General features: G+C 34.9%; 1 protein-coding gene across 4 annotated transcripts in view; it reads left to right on the top strand.

The window, feature by feature from the left end:
- The first annotated feature begins 5,184 nt into the window (after positions 1–5,184).
- Positions 5,185–18,937, top strand: part of LOC121730045 (extracellular signal-regulated kinase 2) — a 38,881-nt gene continuing 25,128 nt past the window's right edge. For 3 of the 4 annotated variants that reach the window (XR_006036062.1, XR_006036059.1, XM_042118835.1), the window contains exons 1-2: positions 5,185–5,393; positions 6,041–6,171. Coding sequence is in view for 1 of the 4 variants with exons in the window: in XM_042118835.1 (XP_041974769.1) it covers positions 5,313–5,393; positions 6,041–6,171 (212 nt within the window). In the remaining 3 variants the exon portion in view is untranslated. Of the gene's footprint in view, positions 5,394–5,679; positions 6,172–18,937 lie in introns of those variants that run through there. The other variant, XR_006036063.1, reaches the window with a different exon arrangement.

Here is an 18,937-nt window from a genome sequence, read left to right as displayed (position 1 = left end):
TTCCAATCTAGTTACGTTAGTAACATAGAATATCATTGGATATAAGGCTCTCTCCAGTCTATAGTACCTCAATGGTTTCCACTGACATTTGTACTGATCCAAAACTCTAAGCAGTACTTGGTCAGTGCCATTTGACGTCTTGCTAGCCAATAAAAACTTGTTAAATGACTAAACTATGTACATTGTACTTGCCAGTATATTATCAAAGTTTGGAATCACCCACAGATTTTAGAAGTAAGAGATATGTTATACAGCGTGTCACATGTCGCCAAATCCTGCTCATATGGGCACAAATTGTCAGTCGCATGTCAATCACTCCACGGCTTACACTACGCCGTAAATTGTGAACAAAATGCTGACTTGTGCTATAATTACCTACAAAAATTGCAGCTATACTGTGAATTTAAAAAATAGCGGGATCACCTATCACAGCCAACTGTAATTTATACGACTTTTTAATTTAAAATCAATTATTCTTCACGAAAAATGTTCCGTGAACTATCAAACTAAGGCACTAGTGATGTGGTGTGATGCAGATTTTGGTATCGATATTTTTATCGTCATTTTTTATGCGGTTGCGTTATTATCTACACTAATACTATAAAGCTGAAGAGTTTGTTTGTTGGAACGCGCTAATCTCAGCCCCCCTACCATGAGCTCTTATAGCAGTATTACTTTAATATTACTTTCAGATTTGGCACAAACAAATACCATACTTATGTTTATATAAATAGAGATCATGTTTGCTTATACGAAATCCAAAAGTAATATTAAAGTAATACTGCTATTAGAGCTCATGGTAGGGGGGCTGGAACTACTAGTTTGATTTAAAATTTTGAAGTATTCTTTCAGAGTTAGATAGCTCATAGTCAAGAAACAGAGGAAAATGTGGTAAAAACGGGGAAAATTATTTGAAAGGGCTTATCTCACGCACCATCCAGCAATTTTTATGTTGTTTGGCATAAATAAAAAGTAGACCACATGAAGGATCATAGGCTATTTTTGTGGGCTAATTTGTATTTGAAATTCCTAATTTACGGGGGTGAAGCCGCGCGGAAGGTCTAAATTTATTATAAATATACGGAAATTTTATTTTATAGTCGAAAGAATTGGTGCTTAATGTTTCCTCGTATAATAACTTACAATAATTAGTGTATCTTTGAAGAATGATTTGTATTACCTTCATCGCTTTTAGTCCTATTTCAGTTTCCCCAAAGACGCAAAATTCAAAGAGAAGTGTATGAAAAAATTCGGCCAAGTGCGAGTTGGTCTCACGCACGAAGGGTTCCTTATCATAATAGAGCAAAATTAGGCAAATAATGTGTTTTAGTACGAATCCTTAATTATTTAGTTTATTTTAATTTTGTTATTAATTGTTAAAGTATAAATACGTCATGATAAAATATACAATGGCGTATTTTGTACTTTTCAAGTGCCTACCTAGTACCTGTTGCCATTATTGATATCGAGCAAAAAATAGCAAAAATATCACGTTTGTTGTGTGGGAGCCCCCCTTAAATATTTAATTTAGTTTGTTTTAATATCTGTTATAATAGCGGTAACAGACATACACAATCTGTGAAAATTTCAGAAGTGTAGCGGTTATTGAGACATACAGCCGAGACAGACAATAAGACATCGAAGTCTTAGGAATAGGGTCCCTTTTTTCCTTCTTAAAGATATTCAAAAAATAATAAGCGTGTTGTGTAATGTTATTACATCGCTAAAGAAGACAAAACTGTGGCTAGTTTTTTGTCTGTCTGTCTGTCTGTCTGCCTGTATGTTCCAGCATCACACGAAAACTACTGATCCGATTTGAATGCGGTTTTCGCAGATATATTTGTCTTTTTCCAACTTAACGTCTGGTTATATAATATTATGAATGTTTATCTATTGCCTAGTTACGATTTTGCCAAACAGCTGATTATTTTGCCGAATTGAGTTGGTCCCAAAGTAAAAGTTTTTCGTAATCATGGATGATTTCAACCCCTTTCGGCCTTTAAGTTGTTTTTGTTAGACTGTAATATTAATTATTTATCACTTCCATTCTTTTAATAGTATTTAAATACCTACCAAAATACATCCATATCGTCGTAATAATAATTAATCGACACCTTAGATAGACCGGACATCACTAGACCGTGTACCGTTGACACTATGCTGACAATATAGTGTCATTGAAGTCGGCGACATAGGTTTCCATATAAACGGCGCTACATAACACTTCTCCTTATTTTCCTGTTCTGAGGAATCACCCTAGATTTTTTGTCAACAGTCAAATATGTTTGCTGTCGCGGGTCGCCACCACAGAGTACTTTATTATATAATATGTCGCCACTCGGCTATCGCCTTCGATCTAATATACGCTGTCGCCAGTCGCCACTGACCTCTATAATACACTGGACAGGCGATCGTTTTCAATAAAATATACCTATTTGAAAGTCGCCATATTGGCGCTGATTGCTATGTGAAAGCAGTAGTGAGTGTACTTGGAACTACTATTTTGCAGATGGCGGTTGTCATTTTCTATACAAATTAGTTTACAGTACGCTCACCGCGGCGCAGTGTTGCCAGTCGGGTCTTGTCAGAAATTACCTGAAATATAAAAAAAGTAACCTTTTTGCATAAAAAGTAACCTTTTATATTTTTTTACTGGAAACTGGAAAGGTATTAAATGTTGATAGAATAGTAACTATATTAGTTATATTGTAAGTGTACAATTTAACATTTCTATATTAAAGTTTGTAAATTGATACAATAAATATTTTTTACTGAGTATTATCTGTATGTCTAACTGCACCATAGATAATATTATGTATATTAAGTGGGTACAATAACGGGTTATACTTACAAAGTTATAATATTAATTAGGTACAACGAGAGAAAATAGTACATGAGAGAAGACAGCACATCAGCATCTGAAATTTTAAAATCATATATTTTTTTCTGCGTTTTCAAAAAAAACTTTCGAAAATATTGTCTTGAAAAAAATCGCCAGTTTGTGAAAAAATAAGAAAAAGCAGTAAGTACCTCTACCGCCCTTCACCATCATCATCACTATCCTTGCTGTATTTTATTTTAGCATGCATTAATGCTTTCGATGGCTCAAATGATGTAGCATTTTTTACAACCGCTTTGGTAGCCATCAAAGCTGCAATTGTGTCCGTATTTAGTCTGTTTCTGTGGTCCGATTTTATTAGTTTTAATTGGCTGAAAACTGCTTGAAGCTTACCAACAAGTTACCAACATAAAAAAGTCTAAAACGAGCGTTCCGTTTCACGTTGCTTTTATGTAAGAAATTATAAGTTAATTCTACAAATTACGAAAAATCACCTAAAAGTAACCTTTTCATTAGTGTAACCTAAAAGTAACCAATGTAGTTTAAAAATCACCTAAAAGGTTACAAAAGTAACCTTCTGGCAACACTGCCGCGGCGCTTCAAATCGGCATAAGAAATATCTGTCATTTTGTACGGCATAGCCTCAGTGTTGCCAACTATGGGGATTTCCCACTAAATTTAGCGGGAAAAAATAAATTTAGCCTGTTGAAGGTGTATTTCAGCGTTTTGAGCGCTTAGTAGAACATACCCCAATTTTTTTTTTTATTTTGATGTTTTGGGGAGTTTTGGTTGAAATTTAGTGGGTTTTGAACTTTTGAAGTTGCTTTAGGGGGAAAACGTTTTGAATAGTCGGCAACACTGCATAGCCTGTCCAGTGTATTAAAGAGGTCAATGTATTATCTATGGGTCAGTGCCTGGCTGTCGCCAGGGTGACCATATTTGGCAGGTTCCTGCCATTTTGGCAGGATTGGCGTCTTATTTTGGCTTGTGGCATGATCGGTTGACGTTTTAAAAACTTGGCAGGTTTCGGCAGGATTGGGGTATGAAAAATAAATGTTATTTTTGCATCAAAGAAGTCAGTGATTTAGAATCTGGTGGTAGTAATTCAAATTAATATTACCAAATAAATTTATTTTCTTTCTTTCTTGCAAATTCTGTTTTAAGTGTAGATAATTTTTGGGGTGCAATAGGCAGAATGCGAAATTCTAATAGAGTATAATTTTAAATGTTTTAAAGGGATTGTTATGCTTACTAACGCTTCATGCGAAAGAATGTTCTCCCAAATCAATACAAAAACTCGGAACCGTTTTTAGGGTTCCCTACCCAAAGGATAAAAACGGGACCCTGTTCATGAGACTTCGATGTCTGTCTGTCCGCCTGTCTGTCCGTCTGTCTGTCTCCAAGCTGTATCTCAAGAACCGCTATAGCTAGAGTTCTGAAATTTTCACAGATTATGTATTTCCGGTGCCGCTAAACCAAGCAACCGGAGCAACAAATACTAAAATCAAAATAAAATAAAAGTAATATTCAAGGGGGGCTCCCATACAACTAAACGTGATTTTTTTGCTCGTAATCAATGATGGCAACAGCTAAACACATACCCCCTTACTAATTAATATAAGCTATGAATAGTTGTACAGTGTTTTGTTCCTGTCACACAAGTGACATTTTTAATTGGATTGAAGAAGATTAAACACTGTATAACTATTCAAAGCTTATACAGCGTTTATTAGTAAGGGGGTTTAAATTTTCACAAAATTCTTAATTATATTTGTAATTTAATTATTATTAATAATAAAATTTTAATAAAATATATATTTGATCCCATAAAAAACACAATTTTTGCCTAAGTACTTTCTGATTTCTCTCTGTAACGGTACGGAACCCTTCGTGAGCGAGCCCGACGCGCTCTTGGCCGATTTTATAAACAAACATATTGCATCTATGTTGCATGAATGGTGAGCATAGTGATTGCAAATTTTCCTTCAAACCTACAAAATAAATTTTGAATCGCATGAACAAATCTATGTATAAACATGAAGAAATAGAAGAAGATGATGCGAATGTTTAATCTTATAAAAAATGCAATATAATTTATGTGGATTTTTACTTTTCTTAGTTTAAAACAACAGTAAATAAAGATGGCAGTATTAGGGCATTTTTTACTACAGGCTTTGGCAGGATTTGGCAGTTTTTTGACCAAAGATTGGCAGGATCTGTAATTTAAATATGGTCACCCTGGCTGTCGCAGTGTTGCACACTTGTCTATTTGTCATTTTGAATTTTGATTTGTGATTTACGTCGGTACAATAATTATTATTATTCCAAGTAAAAAAAATTAAAAGAGTGTGTTTGAGAGTCACAGATTACCTACAAGTATAATATGTTGAGAGTTTTCTATTCGCAAAAATATTTATTTAAAACGTGGATAATACATTTTTATTATATTTATTGAGTGAGAAGTTGGCTAGATATGGGGAGCTATTTGTCGATCAATTTAGAAGACCAGTTCAAAAGAAATGAAAAATTTCTTCAAAGTCTTAACGAGATTGCAGTCAGTATTTAAATTTTGATAGTATTTACCATATAGCTTATCTCTCGGGCCTTGTACATGCCCATAGACTTTGTCTTATGTATTAGTTTTTAGAATGTTGCTGAGTAGTTGTTTTTATGCTTTTTTCTATTTATTTCCAGGAGGAAATTTAGGTTGGAATAGTTTAGAGTAAAATAGATATAACACGGTCACATTAACTTGACGCATGGTTTGATGACGTCATTATGGAGCGGGCAGGTTATTGCATTCCAGCGATGCGTCAAGTTAATTTGACCGTGTTATAAGTTCGTTCTTTCTTAGTATAATATGGTTTTGAGACTTGTTTCTGTCCAAGAGGAGTTTGAGCATGATGATGCATTGTCTAAAAAAATTGGAAAGTCTATTCATGATATAAATAATTCTGAGTCTGAAAAAAGATTGCTTATGTTGCTTATATCTTTATTGGTTATTAAAATATTGGTATTTTGTTTCTGCACACATGCTAAGTACCAATGTCTTTGTGTTAGTGTCGGACAAGCAACATTCCATGAAAAGTTTCTATTGCAAGATGTTTGCTTTTTTTGCCATTTGGCTCATCATTATTTTGTTGCTTCATTATATTAGTCTGTTGAATTATATTTTGTAACAATTAATGTACAAATTCACAGATGGAAAGACAGATACAGCTAAAGAATCAAATGGCACAGAGACAAAGAGCTATGGAAATAGCGAAGAATAGAGATATTTTTCTGTATTCTTCAACATTCTTTGTGGCTGCTGCTGTGGGACTGTTCACAGGGTATGTTTAATAAACACGCTATAAGTTTTTTGTTGGCACTCTTCTGGTCACATTGACATTAGTCATTACAGAATGTAGACAAAAATTAACAAGTATAACCTAAATCCTTCATAGACTACTTGGCATGTAGATTCTCGGGCCAGTTAGGACTGGACTACCTTGAGCGGGCTTGTCTGGGTCAAGGTTTCAATTTAACTTACCCAGGTTGAAATATTTGCACTCCTGTAAAATCTTTAGATTCAAGTTCTAACTACTTCAGTCTTCACAACTGGCATTCTTGAACATTTTATGTGATAAAATGTTTAAGAATACCATATTGATTTTGTTCTTTCAATTCTCTATTGGTTCATATTATGTAAGTATTTCTAACACATGAAATGCCAATCAAATTTAGTGGATGTTCCATTTGAGCTGTGGGGCTCACCGGTGAGTGACACTGCAATACTACCCATTCAGGGCACGGGGCTCACTGGTGACCCCACAATAGACTCATGTTTACGTTCAATTTTCTCACCGGAGGTCACTATGACGGTACAAAATTACATGGAGCGTGGCCGGTGCGGCCCTGGTTATTACAGTTAACGTGTGCTCATTTCAATACTAAACATTAAAAAAAGACGGACAATTTTTTAGCTAAGTGACACAAAATGTTGTGACAAATGATTTTTAAATCAAATATGCTCTAAAAAATAACTGTTTTATTATAAATGAAACATTAGGCTGTCACTTATTTTTAGACATTAACAAAAAAAATAATACTCAAACAGTTTTATGACGTAACACTTTGTCATTAATATTTGGTATATATATCGTAGGATAATTTGATACTTCGAATCTTTGCGAAAATCCTAGGGGTTTTGCGAAAACGCGAATAATTAGACATAGGCGAAAAATTATCAAATCTTACTGGACAAAGTCAGGATTTTTGCGAAAATACTCGTCGTTCTAGTAAGATTTGATGTGCTCAACACTGATTGGCTACAATTTTGCTGGCTGACTTCTAATTGGTTCCTAGTTTGCCGATGATTAACTTCAAGTATTGTATCATAGAGTTATGAAGGTTTAGAATAGGTGAGAAAGGAAAATCACTAAATTGATTTTTATAAACTTTTTATTGAAAATTTTAGTATGTATGTTGTTTTCTACAGACAATAGGAGATCTCAGTCGTAGTAAAAAAAAAATGATCCAATTTTAGGGTGTATAATCCATAAATTGGATGAAACTGGTTAGGTAAACAATTAGTTTAATAGTGCAACAATGGAATTGATCAGTCTTGTGAATTAAAGTCTTGAGATATAATCACTCATTCATCAGCCTTTTCTTCTCTTATACAGCTAAACTTAAGATATTTGAGGCAAAATTATTATCACATTCTGGTTCACTTATAGTGAACAAAATAACTACAACAAATTATTATTGAATTAGCAAAAATAGGAAAAAATAGACTTATTCAAAGACCTAAACACAATTATGTATTGTGGCGTTTTGTCCTTATGGTCTAATATAAGAAAAAAAACAAAACGACTACAATTAAAAGATTTATTAAAATAATAATAATAACGGTGTGGATTCTAAGGGCCTGATCTGGTTTTGTGGTTATTGTACTCTCCTGGTTTAACGGGGGGACAAGGGCACCGGCGGAAATAGGAACCGTGTAGAAGTCCAGCCTGCGATGCCACTGAAGTGGCCCTGGTGAGCGACCTGGACGCCAGCCTCCTCCAGCAGTAGATTAAGGGGCTAGGAGACAAACTCTTCAGCCTCAACCCCAAAGGTCGAACCCTGGAATATCCATCGTCCACTTTTAAAATATATCCTGTGGGACTCCTCTGATAGTGACACCCTGCTCCGCGCGACCAAGCGAATAAAACTATAAGAGTAGATAGTCGGTGCAGAGGTGAACTATCAGAACGGAGTAACACTTTTTTTAAATAGCGAAAAAAGTAATAATACATAAAATGGAGATGAAATAGCATAATGTAAAAACTAAAAACAAAATAAAAGCTAATAACACGAGATGATGAAGCATAAATTACAAAATGGTGGCGAATTAAGCAGTTCAACACTAGATAGGTACGTAATTTTAACAATATGCAACACTTACCCTATCGGGGTGCAAGACGACACTTAATGATCAAAATATTAAATCCGAAGTCTATAATTAATGTTACTAGGACTTGTTTATTAAAAATCAAATACTGATTTAACTGTTAACATTTAAATGTGGTGATAGAACGTAACGACAAAGATAATATTATGACGCGGCTGCGCTCCAGCAAGTCCCGAAAGTGAATGTCTGAACAATAGCGCTCGCGACGGCCCGCGATTGGCCGTTGGCCGGCTACATGCAGCTACGTAACGACCGCCCGTGGTGCGAGTACAGTGAGTGACACAAATGTTTCGCGATAAATTAAATATAAAAATTACATTTTTTAGAAATTTATAACTGAAGTATTATAATAATTAAGGACCATGTACGTGCAACGTTACAGTATTTATAATATGACATAATGCTTAATATATATATATTTATTTTTATTTTGTTAATAGTAAGCAAAAATTAAAAGATAACTAGAAAAAAATTTGAAAAGCGAATAATCACAGAACAAAAGATAATTAAATACGTCACTAATGTGAAACTTACTCTGAGTTGCATGGACCTGTAACATTGGAGTTGCAATGCAAGCACAGCTGCGTTTAGTAAATAGTAATATGAAATTATTAGTAAGACTTTACTTGTTACAACAATTCAAAGATTTATGACATTTGGAATTACAAAGCAAACCATGCTTTTTACAAGCACACTTATTTGAGGAACATTGTTTGCTTGATTTCTTGCAATGACATTGCTTATACCCTTGTCCGCCGAATGGTGATAGTTGTGAGGAAATACCACGAAAAGGTAATACTACCTCGGGAACGGGGCCGGTAAATTGAGCTCCTGGAGATATTTGAAGTGCGTTTCTTGGTAGCCAATCTTTAATTATACCAACGGAGGTACCAACTTGAAACAAACCATTCTTCTTATCAATTACTCGTCCTGTAATGTTTTTCTTATCTAAGGGTGCACGATCGTACTTCGGAACATCAACCAAAATTGTAACACCTACATCAATTTCTTTAAATTTTTTGTTGGATGTAGTACACATAGTCGCAGCTGCTCTTTTTAAATTTTCATGCGAACTTGTTCTTTCTTTCTTAATAGAATCTTCTTGCCAGCATAAGTTACATTTAACATTAGAACTACTACCTTCTCTAACTTCAGACACTCCACATGCGCCGTGAATCACTTTTTGGCATTTTGAACATTTGAGTGAATCGGATGTGGTAATTTGGCAAATACAACATTTAACTTCAGTAGCAACAATATTATTGGAATGTTGTTGTTGTACATTTGTGTGGGAATTTGTGTCATTTATAGCGATATTGTTATCAAGACAGATCGTTTTTGTTGTACTTGCTGGGACAATTATTACATCTTCTAAAATTGTAATGTTATTTGCAGAATCGGCGGCTACTACAAATTTGTTCGCTTTATTACTCAGATCGATAATCATTTCTTCTTTTTTATATTGTGTCATAGATGAAAGAGGGGTAGATTGTGTTGAAGTTTGTGTTCGGATATTTTGATCAGTGGAAACATACTGATTTGTGGTTTCGTTAGAAAGCTGCTCATAGGAAAGGATTGCATTTTCAACTTTGGATTCATTTCTACAACCTGCATTACGCTCGTCTTGAATATCTTCAGTGCGAGGAGGATTTTCATTAATTAAAACCTGTTGTAAGTCTTCTTCATTTTCTAATTTTGACAATGTATCTCTAGGCAAATAAGTTGAAGACAGGCCAATTACAGGATCGTGACCAAACAAGGCTTTGTATGGTGAACGTCCTATTGTGCGATGATGCGAAGAATTTTTCTGGAACTGAACGAAATAGCATCCCAGTGACCATTCAGTTGAGTTATTGTCGGACATCCAGGAACGCAACATGTTCTCAACATCCTGATTGCACCTTTCTACCGAACCTAAAAAAGAGAAAAATACTTTATTGCACATAAAAAAAATACAAAACAACAGATAACAACAAAAGACAGTACAACATAGGTGGCCTTATTGCTAAGGTAACAATCTCTACCAGGCAACCTTTGGGTGAAAGAAAAATGCATAGGGGTAAGCGGGATAGTGCAAAACTTGTAAACAAACCTTGACTTTGAGGATGTCGGGGACGTCCATTCACTATCTTGCATGCAGGCCACAATGTGATTAGCTCTTTTATTATGCTGGCAGTAAATTCCTTGCCATTATCACTCTGTAAAATCATTGGCGCACCCACTTCTAAGAATATTTTTAAAAGAGCCATGGCTACTTCAGTTGCTTTTTTACTGGTTAAAGGTCTGAGAAAGCAGAACTTAGTGAGGTGGTCTTGATAGTTTAAAATCCATTTGTAATTGTGGCTAGGAGTTGACTGGAGATCAATTAAATCTACCCACGTTTGTTAAAGTCTTGAGAAATTATGGGGCGTACAACAATTCCTGTTTTTGGGCAACTTTTTTTATTCAGACAGATCTTACACAAGTTGAGGAACAATATCATAATCGGTACCGGTATCACATATTGTTGCTTTAGGTTATATATCAGTTTGTCGCGTCCTCCATGCCCAGTTGATATGTGCGCCTGCAGAAGAATATCATAGTACATATCTGTTGAAGGTACTTGTACAACAGGAGAGTTAAGATCCTTTCTTCTCAGTATCAGAAGTTTTTCTTCACCTACACTCATCACGTCGTATTTTTTTGCATTTCTATACTGTTGTTGTGTTTTTGGTTGCTTAAGTACACTCGCAGTGTTAAATTGTTCAATTGAATTTATTACAGCATTTACGCGTTCTTTAGTCCATTCTGGTTTAGTTGTACCGTCAACTCTATTATCGTAAAACTTTCTTAACTCTATGTAAAATTTGTCTTTATCGGAGATAACCTCCAAATTCTCCGATTCTGCTGAAGGTTGAACATCATTCTCTGTCGAATCTGTCATAATTATATGAAAACCAAACCTCCTATTCACACCGTTTCTTAGTTCAAGTCCAATTTTATAGTTCACTTTTAACACAATGACAAACAAAACACCGCTAAACCAATCTCGAAAGCAATGTTGTTGTTGAGTGGTTGACTAAGACTTTTATGATATATGACACTATGTACATCCGTGTAGCACTTTTATTTACCACTTTATTTAAGTCCAAGTAGGTACACTATTTACGATAAAAAACAAAACACTTCTGCAATTTAACTCAGACACAAACGTAAACAAATAACGTGCGGCAACAAATGATTGACATTTAAGACGTCAACCAATAAAATAAAATAAAAATTGTTTTATTTCTGAATAAATTTGAATCAAATATTTTCAGAATGTTGAACTACATGTTGCCTACCACCGGTTCGGGAACTAACCCGGCGAGAAGAACCGGCGTAAGAAACTCGCACGGGGCCACTTTTTAGTAAAAAAGTGGAAAATTTGTCTTTTAAAAAAATAAAATTTACAATGTAAATAACTTAATCTATACAATATGAATACACAATTGTAAGTCACATATAATAAATGGAGAAGCAGCCTTGCAAGCAGCCATCCTACTCCCAAGATGTGCTATCGTTTAGGAAATCTTTGACCGTATAGTAGGCTTTGGCACACAAACGTTCTTTAATTACTTTTTTAAATTTATTAATTGATAGATTTTGAACGTTTTCCGGGATTTTATTGTAAAGGCGTATACATTGACCTTTAAAAGATTTACTTATTTTGCTAAGTCTGATCACTGGTATTTCCAGCTTGTGCCTATTTCTAGTGTTTCTACCGTGACTATCACTTTTAGTTTTAAATTTAGTTAAATTCTTTCTAACATACAATACATTATCCAAAATGTATTGAGAAGCAACAGTTAGAATACCAATTTCTTTAAACTTTTCTCTCAGAGATTCAAAAGCTGACATTTTATAAATTGAGCGTATAGCTCGCTTCTGCAGCACAAAAATTGTATTGATGTCGGCAGCGTTTCCCCATAAAAGGATACCATAAGACATTCTACTGTGAAAATAACTAAAATAAACTAGTCTTGCCGTGTCTTCATCAGAAATTTCCCTAATTTTTCTGACTGCATATGCTGCAGAACTGAGCTTACCTGCAAGATTAGCAATATGAGGACCCCACTGTAATTTACTATCTAATGTAATGCCTAAGAATACAGTGGAGTCCACCAAATTCATTTTCTCATCATTTAATAGTAAATTGGTTTGAACTTGCCTAACATTGGGCAAAGTAAATTTTAAACATTTGGTTTTCTTAGAGTTTAAAAGTAAGTTATTAACATTAAACCAATGTACTATTTTTGAGAGAGCACTATTTACCTCGTCGTAATTTGACTGCCGTCGCTTCACTTTAAAAATAAGTGAAGTGTCATCAGCAAAAAGTACTATCTCATTATCCTTAACTAGATAAGGTAAGTCATTAATGTAGATGAGAAAAAGAAATGGTCCTAAAATGGATCCCTGTGGTACACCTAATTCTATTTTGGTCCCATTGGATCTTTTACTATTAACTTCAACCCTTTGAGTCCTATTTTTGAGGTAAGAAGTCAAAAGGCTGAGTGCTGAGTCCCTTATGCCATAGTGGTGCAATTTTTTGACTAAAGTAGCATGCTCGACACAGTCAAATGCCTTAGAGAGGTCACAAAAAATACCTAAGGCATCCTGTGACTCCTCCCAAGCTTCAAATATGCTACAAAGAAGACCTATACCAGCATCCGTTGTGGAACGACCCTTAGTAAAACCGTATTGGTTATTGTGTAATAAATTATTTAAATTAAAATGTAACAGTAATTGCTGTAAAATTATTTTTTCAAATATTTTACTAAGAGTCGGTAAAATCGAAATAGGCCGGTAATTAGTCGGATCTGATTTAATTCCCGCTTTAAATAAAGGTACGACCTTACTGTGCTTCATTAAGTCAGGAAAAACACCACTCTTAATGCAGTCATTGAAAATTATTGCCAGATGAGGAGCTATGATGTCAATTATCGATTTAATAATTTTTGTAGACATGCCCCAGAGATCAGTAGTATTTTTAATATTCAACAATTTAAAGGTATCAATAATATCTCTAGGGCTAATTTCCCTAAACTTGAAATTGACATCACATTCCTTTACATTGTCTCTGAGTAGCTTTTCAGCAGCTTCTGGTGAGGAATTTAGATTTTTTGTAGTTGAGACCGGAATGTCAGCAAAAAACTTTTCAAAAACCGTCGCAACTTCGAGATTATTTGTAATCTTTTTATTTTCAAAGTATAATTCAAAATCAGTGTTACGACAGGTGACGTTTCCAGTCTCACCAGATATAACCTTCCATGTAGTTTTGATTTTATTTTTAGAATTTTTAATTTTATTTTTGATATATAGAGCCTTAGCAGCTTTACAAACTTTTCTGAAGGTTTTAGAATAATTTTTAACATATGCTTTAAATGATTCACTACTGTTGCTACACCTCTCATCATATAATTCATATAATCTTTGCCTACTTATTTTAATTCCTTTAGTTGCCCATTCAATAAATCTGGTTTTTTTATTATCGTTTCTAACTGTTTTAGAAGTAAATACTGTATTAAATTGTGTTCTTATTACCTTAAACAAATTATTAAAAGCTTCATCTGAGCTATTTGATCTACCCAATGACTGAATATTTGAATTTAATTTACTTCTAAATTGCTCAATACGTTTTGTAGTCACAGGAACAAACACAAGATTATCCTTTACGTTATTATCGCAATTGACATTAAATGATGCTAACTGTCCACAGTGATCAGAGCTTAACTTATTAATTATTTCTTTTTTATCGGGAATGAGATTTGTAAATATGTTATCAATACAAGTAGCTGTGGTCTCACAGACTCTTGTAGGTTCATGAAACAAATTGCAAAGGTTATATGATTTAAATAAAGATGTGAATCTAACAGTTGTGGAATTTAAATCCAATAAATTAATATTAAAGTCTCCACATATAATAACCCTTTTGTTAGATGCACATATTTTTGACAGTATTTGTTCCATAGTTTGTTCAAAGGTATCAAATAACCCTGAAGGAGGCCTGTATACACCCACAATAATAAGATGACTTAGCTCTATGCAAGCTACTTCAATTGTTCGTTCAATAGAGAGACTCACAATATCTTTACGTTCCTTAAATTTTAAATTATTTCTAATTAATATTAAAGAGCCGCCTCTAATGGCATTTTCTCTACTGAACGAACTAGCTATCTGGTGGTTATTGAAATTGAAAGTGAGTTCATATTGTCTGAACCAGTGTTCAGATATACAAATAATATCAATGTTAAATTCCTTTAAAAATAACTCAATTTCAAGTTCTTTACCTACCATACCTTGTAAATTTTGATGCACCAGATTAATCAAATTACATTTATTCTTACTTAATATATTTGAGTCTAACAAATTATTGGTAGGATTTTCAATACTAAATTTATTTCCGCAAGAGATGTCCTCCATTGTCTTATTATCTAATTTAAATAAATATTTGGAACATATTCCAATTCGTTAATATTATGACTAGTATAATTCTGCTCAATAGAAGCAGTAGTCTCTGAAGCCAAACACTTGGCTTGTTTAAAATCTAAAAAGTTAAATAGCAACCTGGCTATTCGTCTTTTATAAAAATTAGATAAGAAGTACTTATCTCTTGTCATGGTGGATAACTTAAAATCTAAATTATTAATGTCTACAACCTGACATTGCTTATGTGAGTCATTTAAAATGATACAATTATTATTTACAGCAGTATACATTAGGCTGTTCAGTTGATACCTAGAATAGTTTTCTTTATTATATCTCTTTGGCAACATTTGTATATAGGGAAAAGTAAACAAGATAACATTATTAATATTTTCAATAATAAATAATTTATCTAGAAATTCGGTCATTTGTTTTTTGTTTAATTTTCCCTTCCTCCCAACTAAAACTATTAATGTTGTATTCGGACAATAAGTCATAGCCAAAGCCCTGCACATTATTTCACTATAAGTAGCTCCAGGCATACAGAAATTGGAAAATGATTGTCCAATACACATCCTATTTAAATAAATACCTAAGTCCTTACCTAATTCATCACTGAACAAAGCAATTTGTGGGCATTCAGTATGTACCTTCTGCCTGGAACATATATCAGTTATACTATTCAAAACAGAATGATTTACTTTGTCTGAGGAACCGTTGACTCTCAATAAAGAGTAAACCCGTTCCTCATTATAACGAGTCACTTCAAGTAAATCATTCATCGCTGATATATGCCTCTGCGTTTCTTGTTGTGACAAAGCATATTTTCTGTTTAAATTATCCAAAGAGTCAAGAAGTATCGAAATTTCTTGCTGTAGGTTACATACATCAGCCTCATAGTTACATTTTATTTGCTCTATGTCAAAATTACACTTTAGTAAGTTATTATTCAAGAGTTTGTTTTCATTTATAACTTTTGATAAATTATTTAAATCAGAGAGTTAAATCAGAGACGATCTCTTATTGAACGTGCTGACCGACCAATCAGCGTTCTTATTTCATAACAGCCAGCGTTTCGTTTCGCAATATTGCTATAGTAACGAGTATTTTCGCAAAAATCCTGACTTTGTCCAGTAAGATTTGATAATTTTTCGCCTATGTCTAATTATTCGCGTTTTCGCAAAACCCCTAGGATTTTCGCAAAGATTCGAAGTATCAAATTATCCTACGACATATATATATGGTGCAGGAAAACGAGGATATCAGGGATTTCACGAAATCCCTAGGGATATCTCGAAACCCCGGTAGATGCCGAATATTCTTGTTTATTACGTTTTCTTACTAAAAATAACTAGTGATATGTCATTTCACTAAACTAAATCTAGTGAAAGGAGGAGTGTAGTTTTTTTGTAAATTACAGTTTACAACTTTGAGCAGTTTCTCAATCCTGTGATATGTATTAGATTTATTTTCTTCGTCTTGCTGAGAAAAGTGCAGCATTTGCAACAGCAGCTCAAATCGGTTTCGACCTCAGAACAGGTGCCTTACTCCCGAAACTGATATCGATTTCGATTTCAACGGTTTTTTGACACTTTAGCCATCTAAAATATGTCTAAAAAATGTCAAAAACCGTAGAAATCGAAAATCGAAATCGATATCAGTTTCGGGAGTAAGGCACCAGGTTTCGACACGTTCGAGGAAAATGTTCATTATCTTTTGACCAGTAATCGGATATTTTGGGTAAATTCACGATCCCCATGAAAATAATCACTCCAAAAAATTGTTTCATCTCTGTTATAAGTTATAGCACATGTATAGTGCGTCAAGAAAGTGAAGAAATTAAAAAGTGGCAACATCGTAGTGTCATCGCTTTCAAATCAATCTTAAGAAAAAAGGGATGACCGATGACACTACGATGTTGCCACTTTTTAATATCTTCACTTTCTTGACGCACTATAGGTTTCCACTGGCGGATCCGCGCAGATTTAGATCCTGTCTCAGAATATAAGATATTTTTTAAAGCGAAGCTATTCGTACAATCGGTCACCATTTCATTCGTCTTCGTCTGGTACTAATAGATGACAGAAATCAGCCGGGGTTTTGCCGGCCATTTCTCTTACAACTCGTGAATTTAGTCCTGGGAATTCAGTGTAAGCTATAGTCCGACGTTGATTACCTCTTGGTTGGTGCCACGTGGTAGATGACGCAGGACGCGATCCGATGTAACCAGAAGTACTTGGCACGTCAGTTTCAAGATCAACTTCGCTAGTTTCACTAATGGACAGAACACGACGTCGCTTAAAAATCCAAGGTTTATTAACCATTGAGTAAGTATATGATGAAATGATATTCGCGAGGACTAAAGATATAATACTATATTATTGAAAGAAACACAAAATATATTGTACACGGACGTAGCTGTTATGGCGCCTTACAAGATGGCCCAGCGCTGGCCCATCAAATGGCGGTGTGGCGCCTCTATAAGATGGCCCAGCGCTGGCCCATCAAATGGCGCATGCAGTGGCTATAGCTAGGGAATGCAATCCTGCAAGATAATTATTTCAATCCCGGTTTTTGTGGGATTGAACCATCACAATCAATCAACAATTGGATATTAGTCTGTAATGATAGTTGTAAGAATGTTTAATAAATAAATAAATAAATAAAAAAATCCCGTGGACTTAAACTTTTAAAATAAATCGTTATAAAGACTATACTAATCAGCGTTATATACTGTTAAGAGCGCCAGTTACTTCACTTGGCACTTGAATAGTAACTGTGCCGCAACTTTGAACCTGCAAACTATAGTTATCGGCGACTCTTATTTTGTCAACAGGCGGGACCTTGTCATCTTCGAACCAGTGGCGATTCATCGTCATGTGCGCCGGTGCTCCAGAGTCCACATACCAGATTGTACTATCGTTGCTAGACAAGGCTGAAAGGGCAACAAAAGTTTCCTTCTTAGTGTTATTGCTCTCTTATTTTTAAACCAACAATTCTTGCTGACGTGGCCATATTTCTTACAATTGAAACAACGGGGTCCTTTTGGTTTATCTGACTGGCTAGAATTATTATGGGATTGAGTTCTATACTTGTTAAATTTTGAATAAAAAGCGGTAGTAGCATCTGATTTAACCTCCTGCAGTAATTTGGTTAATGAGATTGGCACTAATTTTTATTCCGGAGCTCTCCAGACCCATAATCATCGGCTTGTAATTCTCTGGCAAGCCGGCTAGCATAAGTGTTCCAAGCCACTCGTCGTCAACTTTAAAACCTATCCCTCGCAGTTTGTGAGCGGCTGTCATTATTTTGTTAATAAACTCTTCTACGTTTGTACTTGTGTCTAGGGTTGTATTAATAAGATCTTTCAATCCTACTTTACGGAGCAGGCCTGAGTCCTCAAAAGATTTTGATAAATTTTGCCATACCATTTTTGCTGTCGTTGCGTCCTGGACATGTACGTAGAGCTGTGGGTCGATAGAGAGTATGATCTTAGACTTAGCTTTAATATCCTTTTTAGGATCCACGGAGTCCCCGGAGATACACTCCCATAGTTCCTCGTGCATGAGGTACGCCTCCATCGCAAACTTCCAGGTGGAGTAATTGTCTCGCCCCATCAATTTCGGAATAGAAAAAGCGTTTGAAGCCATTTCTATTTATTATAAGCTGAAAAAGCTGAAAATGGAGCAGATGAAAAAATTGCAACGATGACGCGGTATGAAGTGACTTTTATTTTCGGAATTGGAAAATAATTTTTAAACAATGTTTACATAAACGTGCGGCCCATAACCTGATGAAATGATACACGCGAGGACTAAAGATATAATACTATATTATTGAAAGATACACAAAATATATTGTACACAAAATATTTTATACGTGGGAGAGCCATGCTTCGGCACGAATGGGCCGGCTCGACCGGATAAATACCACGTTCTCACAGAAAACCGGCGTGAAACAGCGCTTGCGCTGTGTTTCGCCGAGTGAGTGAGTTTACCGGAGACCCAATCCCCTACCCTATTCTCTTCCCTACTCTCCCCTATTCGCTTCCCTTCCCATCCCTACCCTCCCCTATTTTATTCCCTCTTAAAAGGCCGGCAACGCACCTGCAGCTCTTCTGATGCTGCGAGTGTCCATGGGCGACGGAAGTTGCTTTCCATCAGGTGACCCGTTTGCTCGTTTGCCCCCTTATTTCATAAAAAAAAATAGAATCC

The sequence above is a fragment of the Aricia agestis genome, chromosome 1 (genome assembly GCF_905147365.1).
Source record: "Aricia agestis chromosome 1, ilAriAges1.1, whole genome shotgun sequence".
Classification (NCBI taxonomy): Eukaryota; Metazoa; Arthropoda; class Insecta; order Lepidoptera; family Lycaenidae; genus Aricia; species Aricia agestis.
Note: the sequence above shows the minus strand (reverse complement) of the source record. Positions and strands in the feature narration are given on the sequence as shown.